This window comes from Mixophyes fleayi, chromosome 1 (assembly GCF_038048845.1).
Source record: "Mixophyes fleayi isolate aMixFle1 chromosome 1, aMixFle1.hap1, whole genome shotgun sequence".
NCBI classification, from domain to species: domain Eukaryota; kingdom Metazoa; phylum Chordata; class Amphibia; order Anura; family Limnodynastidae; genus Mixophyes; species Mixophyes fleayi.
The window spans coordinates 64,984,656-65,001,782 of record NC_134402.1 but is presented as its reverse complement, the minus strand read 5'-3'; the positions used below and the strand labels follow the sequence as shown (position 1 = coordinate 65,001,782).

Below are 17,127 nucleotides of genomic sequence, written 5' to 3'. Positions count from 1 at the left end.
AGTGGAGGAAAGCGAATGACGACTTTAATGGTGTTATCACATCCTTGCCAGCTATGGGCCTCATTTAAACTTTGGAGCAAAGATTCTCAAAGGAGCAAATTTGCAACTTGTCAAAACCATGTTTTACTGCAGGGGAGTAAGGGCTGTATATGAGGCCATATGTGTTCACTGAGATAGATGGACCTTGATGATGTGATTTGCGTCATTGAGACACATCCCTGAAAAGCCATGAAAATAGGTATGGAACCCTCTGGGAGAATATCTTGTCTCCAAAGGAGGCTTCACCCTAATCCAGTAGTCGTCTTTGCTGGGAGAACACGCTATGATGTTCTTATGGCTTACCAAGCGCCAATCCAAGTGTCTTAATGTTTTTTCAGTACTGTAGAATGCAGAATGCTGTTTGGTTCATGCATTTCTAATGCATTGGATATACCCAGATATGCATACTTTCCAATATTGGGGCAGGCAGTATTATTATCAGAACATGGGTCGCAGCCATGGCACTATGGGGGTATGGTCACAACCCTAGGGCCTGTTTATTTTGAAGCATTAGGCTGCCTGGTTCTCTCCTTCCCTTTAAATCCCTCCATTGCCGTGCATGCCAGTGTGCAGAACAGCAGTGAGCAAAATATGCCCCAACTTTCCCATCGATAGGGACAAAGCTCTCCGGGTCAGGATGACGGGACAGAACCCTGAAGTTGGGGTGGTAGGGAGGTTTGGATATGAACATAGACTTAAAATAGATATTTGCATAATGAAAATAGAGACTACCACTAGTAAAGCCACACCCACTTATTTGCATAGTCTGAGCTTAAAATATATTACCGTTGCACCACTTTAACAGTTTTTGTTAATGTAATCCGATAACTCTTTGCGGGGAGTATTGATGGAGGGAATCCTCCTGATCAGGGCTCTGCTACTACTATGACTGCCACTAGGGGAAGGAAGACATTTTAGACATTGTGTAATCTAGAAACATTTTATTATTTTATCATTGGACCTGTAAACTGACAACGAATTCCACTTTTATAAGAGTAGCTTGTTTGTATAATTTTCCCCTTTAGTGATAGATAATTGTCCTGTCACAACTCACTGTAAGACCATGTCTAAACACAGCAGCAATAAACAGAGAACAGCTGGGTTGTTAAGTTTTCAGTTGGCACAGATCTATATAGTGCAAAATTTTATTTAAAGCCTTTGAGACCTTCCCAGTTCATTTTTTGTTTTATTGGACACTTTGAGAATAGATACACAATATTATGATCAGCAGATGTCACACGCAGCAGGAAATGTGAGCTAAGTTAAGTGGCTTAAAGTAAAACATAAAACAGGCATACAGATTGATGCTGCTGATGTCATAAGGGTTTTAGAGATGATCTATGATAACCAGCCACCCAGAGTGTCACTACCTAAGGCTGAAGCGACAGGATTGTCCCATGTGTGACCAGCCTCATAGTAGTCAACTGTCCTTAATTTCCAGGGACAGTCCCAGGTTTAACAGATTTGTCCCTGAATATTGCCCTGCACAATCCTTTTTTTTCTTTTGCATGTTAAATGAAATTAAATTCTTGCATCTCTTCTTATTTTCTGGGCTTTACATGAATTTTATTGACGAAAGCCTCAAGGAAACAAGACGGGATTTGTAGTTCTCCAAGGTCCACAGAGACAATATCGCGCATGATGTGTTTAGCTGCATGGGCTCATTATCATCATCAGCATTTATTTATATAGCGCCAGCAAATTCCGTAGCGCTTTACAATTGCTCAGCAGCATTGTATCCTTGTACAGTCTTTTAGAATGGTGGTAGCTATGTGATCCTGAATACAAATGTAGCAATCTAATTTATCCAGAAGTGAAGTAACTACAACTGATTTTAATGTCAAATAGAAACAGAGAAAAAGTGTTTATAATTTACAAGGCATTCCAGGATATGTAGTAATCATTAGATTAGACTTTATACAAATATCATTTCTATGTATCTGCAAGATCCCAGTATTACATTAAAATCAGAACCACATATTACTATAAAAGTAAGTGAATGTGATGTGTAAGTGTAACTAACATCATGACTGGGTGTCTTCTTCGGTAGTATCGGAAAAGATTTAGTATATTGTACTTCTATATTTAATGTGTTAGATGGAACACAGACTAAGGCTAGGTACACACTGAAGAATTTTCCGACCGATGTGTTATCTATAACGACTTGCCCTTTGACCGAAGGTCCGATCGCTCGGACGATTAATGCGTACATACTAATCCCGTTTTAGACGATTAACGAAAGACTGTCCGGCAAGCGACTTTTCACTGCCATATTGTCATGAGCAAAGATTAGAAATTTGTACATACTGAAACAACTATGTAATGATATACCCAAGAAATTTAAATAAGGGGCAGAGCATGTTCAATAGTAACTACTCTAAACCTCATACAAAAAGTGATGGCAACACGTTTTCTTCATACATTCGCTAGCACATGTACATTGTGGGTTCGTTCTCAACCACACATGAAAAACGTATTTTTACTAATAAGGATACTTTTGAAGAACGACAAGCAACTGCTCTTTTTCTGCTCACTGTGGCAAGAAGACTGCAAGTACAGACTCAAAGGGAAAGATGGAGAAAGAATAGATCTTCTTGGGCCAAAGAGTGGTTCAATAGGAGAGACTCATTCTCTCATATGTCCCTGCTGCAGGAGATCCGGGACAACAACCCCGATGACTTGAAACGTGTGTTATTTACAAAAATGTATTAAATTATGCAGGCAGACAAATGTAATACACATAATTAACCTTTTTATTTATGTGTATTGTTTACAATCAAGTGGCACATAGCTATAATTAAGGAGGCAATTTACATAGAAATAAAACTTTGTTATAAGACTACACTGACGAAGGCTTATAATTAAACTGGCAGACATATGCTGTACCCATTAATGCAATAGACACCTGCTTTAGAGCTAGAAACACCTAATTACCAAATGAGTGATGTGCGGACACCACACCACGTGGGGCTGGTACAGGCATCAAAAATTAACATACACACGCCCTCAAAAGAGTCGCAGCTTTAGGAACTATCGACAGTTGCTCGTGGATCGATCAGAAAATTATACACGCTACATGATCGTTAGACGGATTGGTCGGAAAATATTAAACAGTACGACCAACCAAATGAGGCGGCAGTCAGCACTTTGGCACAACTTTAGACCATCATGTTACTATGCACACGGACCCTACTTCCGACCGAATGGTCGTATGACAGCTGATTTGCCCGATTATTGGACGAAAACACTTCAGTGTGTACCTAGCCTTAGAGCTACAGATGGCAAGCCTTTCTGTTACATGCCTGGCACAATCAGGTGCTTGTTCCAGGGCGGCCTAGGTGCCTTTTAGCTATTTAGTATTAAGTGATTTTATATTTCATCATTTAGAACATCCCTAGAGAACACCATTAGTTTATATAGACTAGTATGACATGCAGAATACAATTTGGTCTTGTATAAAATAGTTACTACAGTACTAATATTCACGAATGTATAGGCAAATGAGATTCAATTGTGAAAATAGGGAATTTTATTTTTCTGTACAACACATCGCGATGTGATTTGTTTTTGTTGGAGTTTCTCTTTGTGGCGCAGTGTGGGTGGGTGTTGTTTTGTTCCTTACCTGTGGTTGTGTGGCTGTATAAAATGGAATCTGTTTACCTCTGTTGTCCTTGATGTCTTGGTGGGTTGTCTTTCTTGGGTGTGTTCCTTGGATGGGGACAGGTGTTTATTTAGGTTCAATGAAGTTTTCTCTGGTTACCCGGTAGGTTCTTAGCTTTTTACAGATGTGCCAAGCTGTCATTCTAACTTTGCCTGCTCAGTTAGAGAAACACTCCCTTCACACAAGATATCCTGCTACAGATGAAAGAGAACACAGTTGACTTATTAAGTTTAAACACTCCATTTGTTTCATGTATATTATTCAGCTGATGTTATGCATAACCTATGGTATATATTAATGTGAAATCATGGCTTTATATATTATTTAAATATTTTCATATTGGTTCAACTTGGATCAGATCAACTAAACATGACACATGAAACTAGGAATACACAGCTGAAAAGATGTCAAGATGTGCACACTGTGAGTAGAGATGTCATAAGCTGTCAGTTTATGATAGGCTCATCACCTTTTATACAGTACAAAACATAACAGAGAAAGAGGAGTTGTTTATCCACTAGAGTCAACAAATTGTGTACAAGTATTAATTGTGCATTAATTGTGTCATGTGAAAGCGTGTCTGTTGATTTGAGCCAGAAAACGTTGAAAATCTCCTGAACGTGGAATAATGCCTGCTGTGTGCTGTTTTGTGACTAGCAATAACATTGCCTAATTTATGGGGCTGCCTATAGACATCCCATATGTTTAATGTATTTTAAGGGTGCTAAGATACATCTGGAAACAGAGGTTTAGAACTGGCAGTGTTCCAATCCCTTGTTAATAGCAGTGAGCCAAAACAACCCTTACACTCCTAGTGCTTTCCCAATGTGTGCACAGTATTGTACTAGATTAAGGTAATGGGTGTAGCTGTACATTTGTTCCCAGACGGTACCTCTGCTTCTTCTTAGACCAGGTAGTTTTAAGAATGGAACTAAACATTAATTTAGAATGAGTAACATTCATTTATTTGATTAAGCTATTGGCAACGTTTCAGAGTAAGCATTTACACTAATATAGTACAAGGGCGGACCTAGATATTTTTTTTTAGGTTGGACGATTTAGTGCCCTGTTACCTTTTTCTCTTCTAGCAGGGTTGTGCTGCCGCATGCTATGTGCAGGTCCGTGTCGGCAGACAGAGGATGCTGCCCGACCGCTTTGATTGTGTTTATAACACAATCAGAGCAGCCGGGCAGGATTCTCTGTAGGTCCCACTGTGACTCGAATATGCTATGCACGCTCAGGGTGGAACCATCAGTGCGGCCTGTTTAGCCTTTGTAATCTGTTAGAGACTTTAGACACTTTCTAAATCGGTAACACTTGATGACAACACTGCATAGCATGCCCACAATAATTGAGATCTTGAAAGTCACCAATAACTATCTATTAAGCTGGCTGCACTGTGGATTCTGTATTGAGGCAGAGGGTCTTTTCTTGCTGCACAGCTGATCAATGGAATGCCTGACCTGCTGAGTCCAAATTGGAGATTTGTTAATACACACCTCCAACATTTTTTTGGCATTTTATTTATTTTTACATACTGACCTTTCCAACCTTGTGAGGCTGCATTAGTGTGAATAGTGTTATCGATGATAGGTCACCTCTAAAAAAGAGATGGGGTTTCAAAGAGCATCTAAAGATTTGAAGGCTGTGGAAAAGTCTGATTGAGCGTGGTAGGGAATGCCATAAGTGGGGAGCAGCACGGGAGAATTCTTGAAGGTGGGAGTGAGAGGTGGTTATCAGAGACGAGACAAGGCACAGGTCAGAGGTAATACCGCTGACACTCAGGGCCGTCTTTCCCATTGGGCACAATGGCCGGGGGCCCTGCAGCCCAGGGGGGCCCTTCGGAGGCAGCACAAAAAAAAAACCTGAAAAAAAAGAAGAAGAATATACTTACCTTACGGTCAGCTGGTGATCCGGCTCCCTCCCTGGTCTCCTCCTCCGTGCGGCGCTCGCAGTGCATGTAGGGGTGACGTCATCACGCCCGCTCGTCATCCATTGCGGAGCGCGACGGAGGAGGAGACCAGGGAGGGAGCCGGATCGCCAGCTGACCGCAAGGTAAGTATATTCTTCTTCTTTTTTTTCAGGTTTTTTTTTTGTGCTGCCTCCGACGGGCCCATATATATAGTCCCTTCTTTTTTTATATATATATATATATATATATATATATATATATATATATATATATATATATATATATACATGTATATATATAGGGGCCCCGGTTCACTGCTTTGCCCGGGGGCCCAAAATGTTGTTAAGAGGGCCCTGCTGACACTCTGTTTGAAAAACTAAGGGATGTCATTGCAACATGGCTTATCCTGCTTGAACTCTCCTGATGATATGTGATTTCTGATAACGCCACCAATATTGTTAGAGCATTACAGCGGGAGGAATTCCATCACATTTAGAAGACCAGCCTGCCAGACCTATTATTTGTATTTCAGATATGACAATTAGCAATGGAGCTCTCCTCTTTGTGTGTTATGAGTTATGATTTAGGCCTTATTAATGGATTAACCCTTATAACTAAGTTTTCTATGTTCGTGACAGTAGTATTTCAGTCAAACAAATTAAAATATAAGGAGTAAGCATCATGCACACCCCTAAAATGTGTAAACAATTCAGCCACCAAAAGGTGAATCTGCAACCTCCAAATGCAGTAGTGAAGTTCTACTTATACACCTCTTTGTTCCAAAAGAATAAATCTCACATGAAAAACTGACAGTACCTTAATACACTATGGTTCTGTAGTCAGTTGGGCGATTAACTGTAACTATTCCCAGATGGTACCTCCTTATCTGTCTTGCTGTAATTGCTTTATTCTCATTCACACCAGAAAAAAGGGAACAAAAAAGCTTTGTATAGTGTAATACACTTTCAATAAAACTGAAATCTATAGAAACACTTACAAAAGTGCTGAATATAATAATTGCATTCAATAAAAACAATCTACAGTAATACCAGTCTCTCACTGGACAATGAGCCTATAAACAGCCTCCAAATTTTTGGGATTCTGCAGATGTTGGATGTTCTATCTAGGGTGACGAACCTTATGACCCCAGATGTGTTTCAACGCTGTGTATGTCTCAAATAATTCTGCCTTGCAACTTCAGGGGCCCTGGTACAATATTACCTGTTGTTTTACTTCCATTGAACAGCAAGCACATTTTACAGCCTATTTAGGCATTGAAAAGACATGGGGAAAAGTAACAGTGGTTCTGCTCACTTTGGTCAAGTACAACAATAGCTTGCACAATGAACATTTATTTTAAAAACGCATATAATTGGGGCATACGCACGTCTGTCATCAACTGCAAGCGAATCTGAAGAAACGTTTCTAGTTGAATACTGGTCTAAGTACACTCTGTCAACACGGCACTTGCACTATTGAGACAAACACAACACACTGCAGGATAAGTACAATATAGTCCTAGCAGAACGCAGAGAAAAAAAAGGATTCAACTATTGTCACCTGTTAATAATATAGGGCCTGATTCATTAAGGAAAGTTAAGCAAAAATAAGTAAGGCAAAACTATGTTGCATTGGAGGTAAATTTAAAATGTGATGGCAGATTTATAGTTGGGGTAGGGCATGTCCTAAATCAAATTTAAATTTCAGTGTACAAATAAGCTATCAAGTATTTGTGTGCTACGTGAAAAAACAGACAGTATTTTCCTTATGTGCAAAATAATAAACTAATTTGCACCCCTCACATTGCAACATGGTTTTGTCCAGAAAACTTGAGTAAGAAATAATTACCTTACTCAATTGTATTGCTTAACTTTCCTTAATGAATCAGGCCCTAAGTCATTAAAAAAAAAAAAAAAAAGTTGGATTTTTTTTTTTAATGTTTTTCTTGAATTAAATACATTCACCATGATGTTATTAATGTCTACTGTACACAAATTGCATTTTTACATTTGCTTTTGATTGCAAACATATGTTCTAGCGTACATACGTGACTGTCATCACTATCACTTGGCACTTACACGTGTCCTGTAGCTGGTACAAGTGATACAACCGAAAAACATGAACCTTAGAGATCCCCAAAGTTTGAAATGGACACTGCTGTGTTAGCTTGAGCTTGGCACGCCCATTCTGTATATTGACTATGTGCATACGCCCATTCCGCCCATGAAATCGTAGGCTGTAGTAAGTGTCCTTTGCGCTCAAAGATGAATTGCATACACTTGCTGTATTTGGCGGATAGTACGTTTCTGGGCATGCTCAGAACAAATTAATGCAAAATACATCGGCATTTACGTTGCTTAATGAGTCAGGCCAACTAACAATGAAGACCACCAAGTTACAAGGCATACTCCATATGTACTCAGCCCATGGATTTGTGGACCTAGATAACGGCATCTGCGTTGGTGCAAACTGTTGTATTAAATTATGGCAGAAGCTGAGTAGATCAGGGTATGTTGATTGCTAGATGCTAAGCACACGTGTGTGCTTCATTTCACACCTACATGTACAAAGATGATTTCCTTTTGTGGAACAAGATATTTAAATGAGATCCAAGGGGTGGTGAGGCCACATTTATGTGGGTGTTTGTGTATAACCACACAGCCCTTTTGGAAACCATGTCTCTGCCTGTATCTTTATAGAAATACCTGTGCACCTTACTATTGCACTTTGTACCGGAGAGCACATTTTTAGGCACTTTTATACCAATGTAATAAAAATGTTCAAATGTACTATGACAGACTGGATGTGTCCTCAGTCTCATGATTTATTATACAAGTTTTATTCAATTGAGACTAAATCAAGCAGTGAATTAAGAGTAAAACATAAACATTTACATGAATGACATGGGTGGTCCTTACGTGGTGGTAGACTTTGGAGTGACATTTCACTCTTTCCACTATGTACATGTCCAGCACGACCCAGAAAAGGTCACCTAAAGCATATTCATGGGACAGTTCCAGAACTCGTAATTTGGGCATGGGCTTTGTCCAAATAATTGGGCTCTGCTTGCTGCATATTTTACAATCCGTCGGTCAGGGGCAGGCTGGACCGGGAGTCAGGGGGGCATTTGCCCCTCGGGCTGGTCCCATAGTGGGCTAGTTGGGCTGGGTCACTGTGCTACCTGCATTTTTTTCCCTTTAAAATGTTCTTAATAGTCTTGACCCCATGGGTACAATTTGCCAGCCCTCTCTTGCTGTCGCTACCACATCACCCTACTGGTGGCTACATGCGGCCCATGTGAATGAGATGCGCAGTTCTATAACATTCCTGCATCTTTTGCCTCCAGCTTATAAATTATCAGTTTCTGGTTGTGTAAATAATGTATTAAGACATAACATATAATTTACTGTTGGAAGCTATGTTACAAAGTTACTGGTGCCTGTGTATAAGTTATATATTTTAGTGATTAAGTATATGTGAGTTTTTTGTAAGCATCTCATGAGTAATAGTCTACAAAGGACATGTAGTCACAATTGTAAATCAAGCTATTATGCTTCAGTTATTTTCTGCGAATAACCCCCTAGAGAAGGTTAGAAATCAATTTATGAGTGTGCCAGTAGAATTGTTGCCTTATTATTCCCTGTAGAGCTGGTTGGAGATAAAAAGCAGCTCCCCCCCTATAACAAAAGGGCTTAGTATTAATGATGTGGGTTTATACACAATGCTATCAATATTACATTTACTCAGTCATTTGGGTCTTTTCAGCTGCCTGTCATCTGCCTTCCTGTCTGCTGAGCTGCCTATAGCTGTTAGCAAATGCCTGCGGCATGTGGCTGTGTTAGAAATACAACCCCCTGTTCCAAGTACCCAGGGTTATGGCTAAGTATTGTAGTAAAGAGTAAGGTTCCTATGCTAGGTTCCTATGCTAGGTTAGCTAATGCACTAATGGGTAGACTGATACAGCTTTTTTAGCTAAACCATGTTTTGCTGTGTATCTACTTCAATTATGCAACATAATTATTGTCAAATCCGCATCTGACTAATCCAATGCAAAACTTTTTTTTTTGACATGCACCCTTATAGCAGTAGGATTTTCTTATATAAGAAATGAACATTTAGCTATAAAGATGTAATGCTGTATAGACTTACAAAACAGTTTGTAGTTTAACACCCAACTTTCCCACTTTTCGTGGGAGGTCCAGCAAGCAGGCATTTCCATTGAATTTGGCAAAACTTTGGGCGTAAAAAGTTGTTCCATGTTGGCGTACACAAAAACTGCTATTTATAATATTGTGTTGATTCGGCCTCCTCGTGTCTTTTAAATGTCAAGCACAGTGATTTATGTTAAAACAAGCAAACAAACGTTTTTCCTTGGTATTGCTATGGTATTTACGCTAAATATGTGTTTTTGATAAACATCTGAAAAAAGACTCTTATTCCAGAGGAAGCCTATGTGTGCTTGTTCTGGGCAGAGGGCAACGCTTTATACAGCATTTAGAATTTGTCCAAACAGCGCATCTTTTGTGGTTATAGTGAGCCCTCCACTGTAAATAATACATATTATTAATATTACTATCGTAGATTTGTAAGGCATCATAGTGCTCTGCAGCGCTGTACAGTAGGGAAAACCAGTACATACATAAAACAGGGACAAACAAGGCCCCTTCATCAGGCTTCTTTACAAAATTAAATGTAAAGTTGACTGATGAAGGGGCCTCTGTGCTCTGAAAGCTAGCAAATATAATATTTGTTTTGCACGGTACTGCAATAATAATTTTTAAAACTAATTTTTTTGCTTCAAATCTAGGTAAGGGTGAGTAATTTGAATTTGATTCTGGAGGACACAGGGAGCCAGTGTAGGGATTTGCAAAGTGGTGCAGCAGATGTAGAGCGATGAGAGAGGAAGATCAGTCTTGCAGCAGCATTTAGGATGGATTGAAGTGTGGATATATGGGTGTCAGGAATGACAGATAGCAGGAATTTGCAATAGTCAAGGCGGGAGATGATGAGAGAATCTATAAGAGTTTTGGTAGCATGTTGAGTAAGAAAAAGGCGTATTCTGAAAATGTTTTTACGGTGGAGTCGACAGGACTGGGAGAGAGTTTGGATGTGAGGAATAAAGCAGAGGGCGGAATCATATGTGACACCAAGACAGCAGGCTTGAGAGACTGAGGAAATTGTGGTGTTATTGACAGTGAAGGAGATTTGAGGGCAGGCGGTGACTCTGGCAGGAGAGAAGGTAATAGGCTCTGTTTTGGACATGTTGAGCTTTAGGTAGCGTTGGGAAATCCATGTGAAGATAGCTCAAAGATAGTTGGTTACACAAGATAGTACAGGAGGAGAGAGGTCAGAGGAAGAGATATAGATTTGGATGTCATCAGCGTAGAGGTGGTATTGGATGCCAAATGAGCGAATTAGTTCCCCAAGAGAAGAGGTGTACAATAAAAAAAGTAAAAGGCCAAGAACAGAGCCTTGTTGCTTGTGGGACCTCAGTGGGAGTGGAGTGGAGAGGAGGATGTGCCAGAGGGAGAAACACTAAAAGAGCAGTTTGATAGGTAGGAAGTGAACCTGGAAAGAACTGTGTCACGAAGGCCAATGGAATGACGGGTGTGTAGGAGAAGAGAGGTCCAGGCGAAAGATTATGGAGAAATTACCCTTATATTTTGCAGTAAGTAAATCATTGGTCACTTTTGTGAGAGCAGTTTCAGTGGAAGCCTGATTGCAGGGAGTTGAGAATGGAATGAGAGGAGAGAAAGTGAGACAGGCGTTTGTACACTAATTGTTGAAGTAGTTTAGAGGCAAAGAGGAGGAGAGAAATAGGGCGCTAGTTGTAGAGAGAGGCTGGATCAAGAGATGGTTTCTTTAGAATAGGTGAGATGAGTGCATGTTTAAAGGAGAATGGAAATGTGCCAGGGGAGAGAGACAGGTTGATGAGGTGAGTTAGAGGTGGGCATGCAGTGGAGGAGAGGGAGCGGAGAAGTTGGGAGGGAATAGGGTCGAGTGGACAGGTTGTAGGGTGAGATGATAAAATGAGTGCAGAGACTTTGTCTTCAGTTACTGGAGAGAATGAATTAAGGATGGATTGGGGAGTGTATGTAAAGGTGGGTAGAATGAGTGGACTGAGTGGAATTTGGCATGAGGAAATATCTTGTCGAATGGTGTCAATTTTGACTTTTGACATAGGTGGCAAAATCATAGGCAGTGAGGGAGGAAGGAGGAGGTGCAGGTGGGCAGAGAAGTAAGTAGAAGGTGGAATAGAGGCGACGTGAGTTAGAAGACTGGGTGAATATTACAGATTTGAAAAATGTTTGGCAATTAAAAGGTCAGTCCTATAAGATGGAAGGATGAATTTATAGTGGAGGAAATCAGGATAGGAACGAGATTTCCTCCAGTTGCGCTCTGCAGTGCAGGAGCACTTTTGCGGGTAGCAGGTCTGTTTATTGTGCCATGGTTGGGGTTTGGATCGTAGGGAGACTATATGTAGTAGCTGGAGCTGAATTGTCTAGTGCTGCAGTGAGTGTTTTGTTATAGAAAGAGGCAGCCTGATTAGGACAGGACAATGCAGTCATTGGAGAAAATAGTTGTTTTAGTGAAAATGAGAAGTGGATTGGGTTGAGAGTACTTAGGTTTCATTGTGTTCGTGTGTATTTGGATGCAGGGGGAAGGGCATGAGGTAAGAGGTGAGGCTGAAGGAAAGGAGATTGTGGTCAGAGAGTGGGAAGGCTAAATTGGAGAAACTAGAGATGGAGCAGTAGCGGGAGAATGCAAGATTATATAATATATTGCATATATTATATAATGGTATTCTAATTCTTATAGCTAGCTCATATAGCTCTGAGAACCAAATAGTGAAGGATTAAATCTTGGAACAACGAGTAGAAATATGCAAGTCGCAACTTACTTGCTCATGTTAACAAATCATGCATTCAGAGCCACTTTCTAGAATGGAGACCACAAGACATACAGAGCCATCAGTACAACTTGCATACTTGACTGTATCCATGCTAGAAAAATAACGGGTCTGGATGCATATCTAACTAATGGTTACAGGTAGGAAGTGATTTGCATGACTCTACCAGTATTTGTAGTGTGAGATTTAATCCTTCGCTCTGGTTCTATAGGGTAAAAAAAAAACCTCTTGTTGCACAAGTTGCCTAGATAGACTTGCAGATTGCTGCAATGTTTATCCAGCAAGGATAAGGAAGCTCTTACTATGTAGATATGGACCACCTGATTGGCAATGTTAAATACCTGATGTAAACAAATAATAATTAAGTTTGGTTCCATATAAGCTCTTATTTTCGGAATGTTTTTAACGTCACATTTGTGAATAAGACCAAGGGGTAAATGTATGAACCTCCGGATTCTTCAACTCCGGCGAGTTCAGCGTCTTCAGCGCTTAAATTTAAAGCAGCGCTGCATTGTAAAGGGAAACTTCCCTTTACAAGGCAGCGCCCGCTTTAAATTTAAGCGCTGAAGACGCTGAACTCGCCGGAGTTGAAGAATCCGGAGGTTCATACATTTATCCCCAAATGTTACAAGTAAAGTGTATACATTTAGGGGGACAGACATAGGGGTCACAGCGGGCGCTGATGTATTTGGGTCCTGTGCCCCAAGAGGGCTTAAGTGTCCTGAGCTACAGCCCCTATATGCCTGGGTCCTAACGGAGGTTATGGTAGCTGCAGTAATCATATGCGGAAGCTTTCAGACTAAACTAGAAGTGTTATGGATATAGCATCACATATTCTCAAGGTGTAGAGAGTCTGTACAAAAACATGTAAAAAATTGACAGACTGACTTGCCATATTTCAATCTACGGAGACCACAAGGAATTATACTTATCCTCATTATTATGTTGCTGTAGATGGCATTAAGTTCCAGTCTGGCAACGAAAAAGACACTACTCGCAGTGGTATAAATCCTTTGATAAATTTTAAACAAAGACAAAACAGTGGGATGACGGCTAGTATTAATAGAATGCAGCATTCGACTTGGCATTTGGAAAATGTACATTCCTCTCTGTCTTCTTGGCAGACGAGTACTTGGATATTACTTTGCATTTTTCAATATTTTACATGTAATTTTATCAATTTGCTCTTCTGCAAGTTGCTAGTAGTCTACTGTTTCTGTTACAATGCATATTAAATCCTACATTATGTGAACTCTTCAGAGTTTTTATTTATTTGTTTTTATTGCAGAACACTGGGAAATCAGAGCTGCCAACAGTTCTCAATCAAATCTACCCTATGATTAAGTCTCACAATGAAAGAGGGGCTGATGACTTCCACACTGAAGAGATTTTTATGCTATTGGTTTATATATACTCTGTGACTGGAGAAGTCCCAACGAATAAAGAACTGGAAGTCTCAGAAGGTCAAATGAAGAAAGCTCTTATTCAGTGTTTGTGTGATGAGCCTGAGCTGAGTCCTCTGCTACAGAAGATAACAGGTTAGTGTATTATACAGAAGTCTGCTACAGAAGATAACAGGTTAGTGTATTATACAGATCTCTGCTACAGAAGATACAGGTTAGTGTATTATACAGATCTCTGCTACAGAAGATAACAGGTTAGTGTATTATACAGATCTCTGCTACAGAAGATACAGGTTAGTGTATTATACAGATCTCTGCTACAAAAGATAACAGGTTAGTGTATTATACAGACGTCTGCTACAAAAGATAACAGGTTAATGTATTATACAGACGTCTGCTACAAAAGATACAGGTTAGTGCATACTTGCCCATTTTTGAAGGCAGCTGTCCGGGAGGGGGTCTGTCAAAAGGGCGTGGCCACGCGTTGTGCAATGTCAGGCTCAGCGTCTGTCAATCTTATGTAATTTCGTCCAATTGCAGCAGGGTGCGGGGCCATGTTTAGCCCCGCCCCCACCCATCTTCAACAACGGAAATAGCTGGATCCGGGATTTTTGCCTGCTCTCTCAGGAGTCCGGGATAACTCACAAAAATTCAGTAGTCTCCCAGACATTCCGGGAGAGTAGGCAACTATGGGTTAGTGTATTATACAGATCTCTGCTACGAAAGATACAGGTTAGTGTATAATACAGACCTCCATTACAGAAGATAACATGATAGTGTATTTTACAGACCTCTACTAAAATGGACAGTTTGTTGTTGGTCTTAGTAACCTCTGCAACAGAAGATAGTAGGGTAATGTGTCATATAGACCTCTACTAAAGAAAATGTCAGATTACATTGTGTTCCAGTGCAGCTCTCACTTATGTCTCAAGTGCCAAATGAAAATGTTTCTAAATGGCGAGATAGTTATAGAGCAATCAATTGAGTAAGTTTCACCTAATTGTCGTTGAGAATTCTTCACACCTTAGATTTATGAATCATAGTTCACTTCTGAAGCATATATTTTAATTTTTGTAGCTGTTAAACATAGATTGTATTAATAAGTGTATATTTCATAGGTTTTGCTGTTAAACAGACAATATTCTATATAAAAAAAAGTAACTTAAATCAGCACTTTAAACTGTTTCCTATCTGACTATAATTAACAAACAAAGCATTGCCAAGAGGCACCACTATGATGATAGCTGCACACTGCTGGTAAACTCCGAGTGCTCGGGAGAACACTGAGCTCTAACACTGTAGAGAAACCGAATGTGATAGTAGCAGAACTGGTCTGCTTGTTCCCAGCCAATAGCAGTGAGAATGTGGGTTAGGAGTGGACTGAGGGGTCTATTTATTAAAATGTAGCTATAAGGCTAACTTTGAAAAATGACTTCTCACCGCAATTTACCATTAAAATCTGGGATTAATTTACCCCTTTGCCGGGTCAGTCTGAAGGGATGCGCATGCGTGACCTTGCCATGCGGTTCATGCATGTGCAGTGCTACCGAAAGCCCAGACTTGGGGGTAGATTTACTAAGGCTTCTAAAAGGAAAAGTGGAGTTGTTGCCCATAGCAACCAATCAAATTCTAAATGAACCACCAAAGTGCAGTGGAGTCATATACGAAGCAGACCAGAGGCGGAGGTACACTTTTGTCACACTTTCCTCTTTTTTTTTTTGTAAGTTAAATGTTGTTATTGAAGTATTTTCAGATATAATATAAACAGTATCGTAACTTAGTGTCAGGGCCGTCTTAACAGCATTATATGCCACCGGGCAAAGCAGTGCACTGGGGCCCTTACATCCACAACCACTCACAGCAATAAAAATGTAAATTATTGATAAAATTAATTATTTATTGGTACCTCCAACAAAATCAGTGTTTAAACATTAAAAAACATGCTGTACAGCAGAGATTAATCCACACAAATTATTGATTGAATTAGTACGTGTACGTTGCTTTCGTCAAGGTCAAGATATGTATTCTCAACAGCAAGATCGCTTGTAGAGATAACAGCTGATACTGAGGTGATTAGTCCATGTAAACGGGTTAATAAACAGGGTTTGTAGGTTCTGAATAAATCTCCTGGAATAGTGTACTGAAAGGTTGGCATACCTATGGGACCCCTATGCTCGTGGGGCCCCCCAGCGTGCCCATGCATTAAGGTGGCTCTGCGTTGTGTGATTACATTCTCAGGTACATAGAATTTTATAGAATAATCCAGATTTTAACAGATTTAAACTTTAGAGACACAAACTGGACAATCTTATGTTGAGTCACAATGTGAAAAGTGAGGTAAGGACCTCCTGGGGGGCGGGTTATGTGAGAGCTCAAAAGCATAAGATTTGTGAAAGCAAAGTCTGTCCGCTTTATTCAGTAGTAGGACTGATGTGTTGGCCAAGCTTGGGCATTTCCAAGAGGCCGACACTGAATGTCAGTTGGTCACAGGATGCCTGCAGTACCCTGCCGATCATTGTCAAACCTCTTGTGATATTAGTTCTCTCTGTTGTTATACTCAAGCGAATTTGCAAACTTTATTTCTTGACACATCATTCGGTGGTTTAACTTTCTCACTCATCGTTAGATTAATGAATGAAGAGTCCAAGTCATGGTATGCAAATTTCTTTTTGTCTGTTTAGCAATACTTTTATTTCTTCCAAAACCTTTGGTGCATTACGTAAATCCCTTTCTGACCGATTTGATGGATTTTAAACATGACGGTCTTTGCATAAGTTGATACATGTGTTTTTGATGCATCTGGAATTTCACTTAAACTTTCTGAAGATTAAAACTATGATTCTTGTATTATGGTTCTCTAGGGTAGAGTTTAGCTTGAAGCTATGATTTTATTTCTTTTCTTTTTTCCCCCACAATGAGAAATCACTGTTCCTCTAAATGTGACTCCTAAATTTTATCCATGTAGGTTTTTTTGGGGATTCAAAAATACAGATGCTTTTAAAAAAGTAAGTAAACACAGTAATAAAATAACACTGGGTAGTTCAGACAGAGACTTTTGTCACACTTGATAATAATATAAATCCTTTTAGGTCTTGTGGACTTTTTTTTATAAATAAAAATTGAAGGAACATATGGAAAATTGACATCTTGGTATCATTATTGTTCCTTTTTGTATTGCAAAAAATACATATCGGTGTTATTC

At 39.8% G+C, this 17,127-nt stretch overlaps 1 protein-coding gene across 1 annotated transcript in view; it reads left to right on the top strand.

Moving 5' to 3' along the window:
- SCFD2 (sec1 family domain containing 2) overlaps window positions 1–17,127 on the top strand; it is a 408,506-nt gene that overhangs the window by 133,732 nt on the left and 257,647 nt on the right. The window contains exon 5 of the mRNA XM_075195616.1: window positions 13,811–14,060. Within this exon, the coding sequence (XP_075051717.1) occupies window positions 13,811–14,060 (250 nt within the window). The remainder of the gene's footprint in view (window positions 1–13,810; window positions 14,061–17,127) is intronic.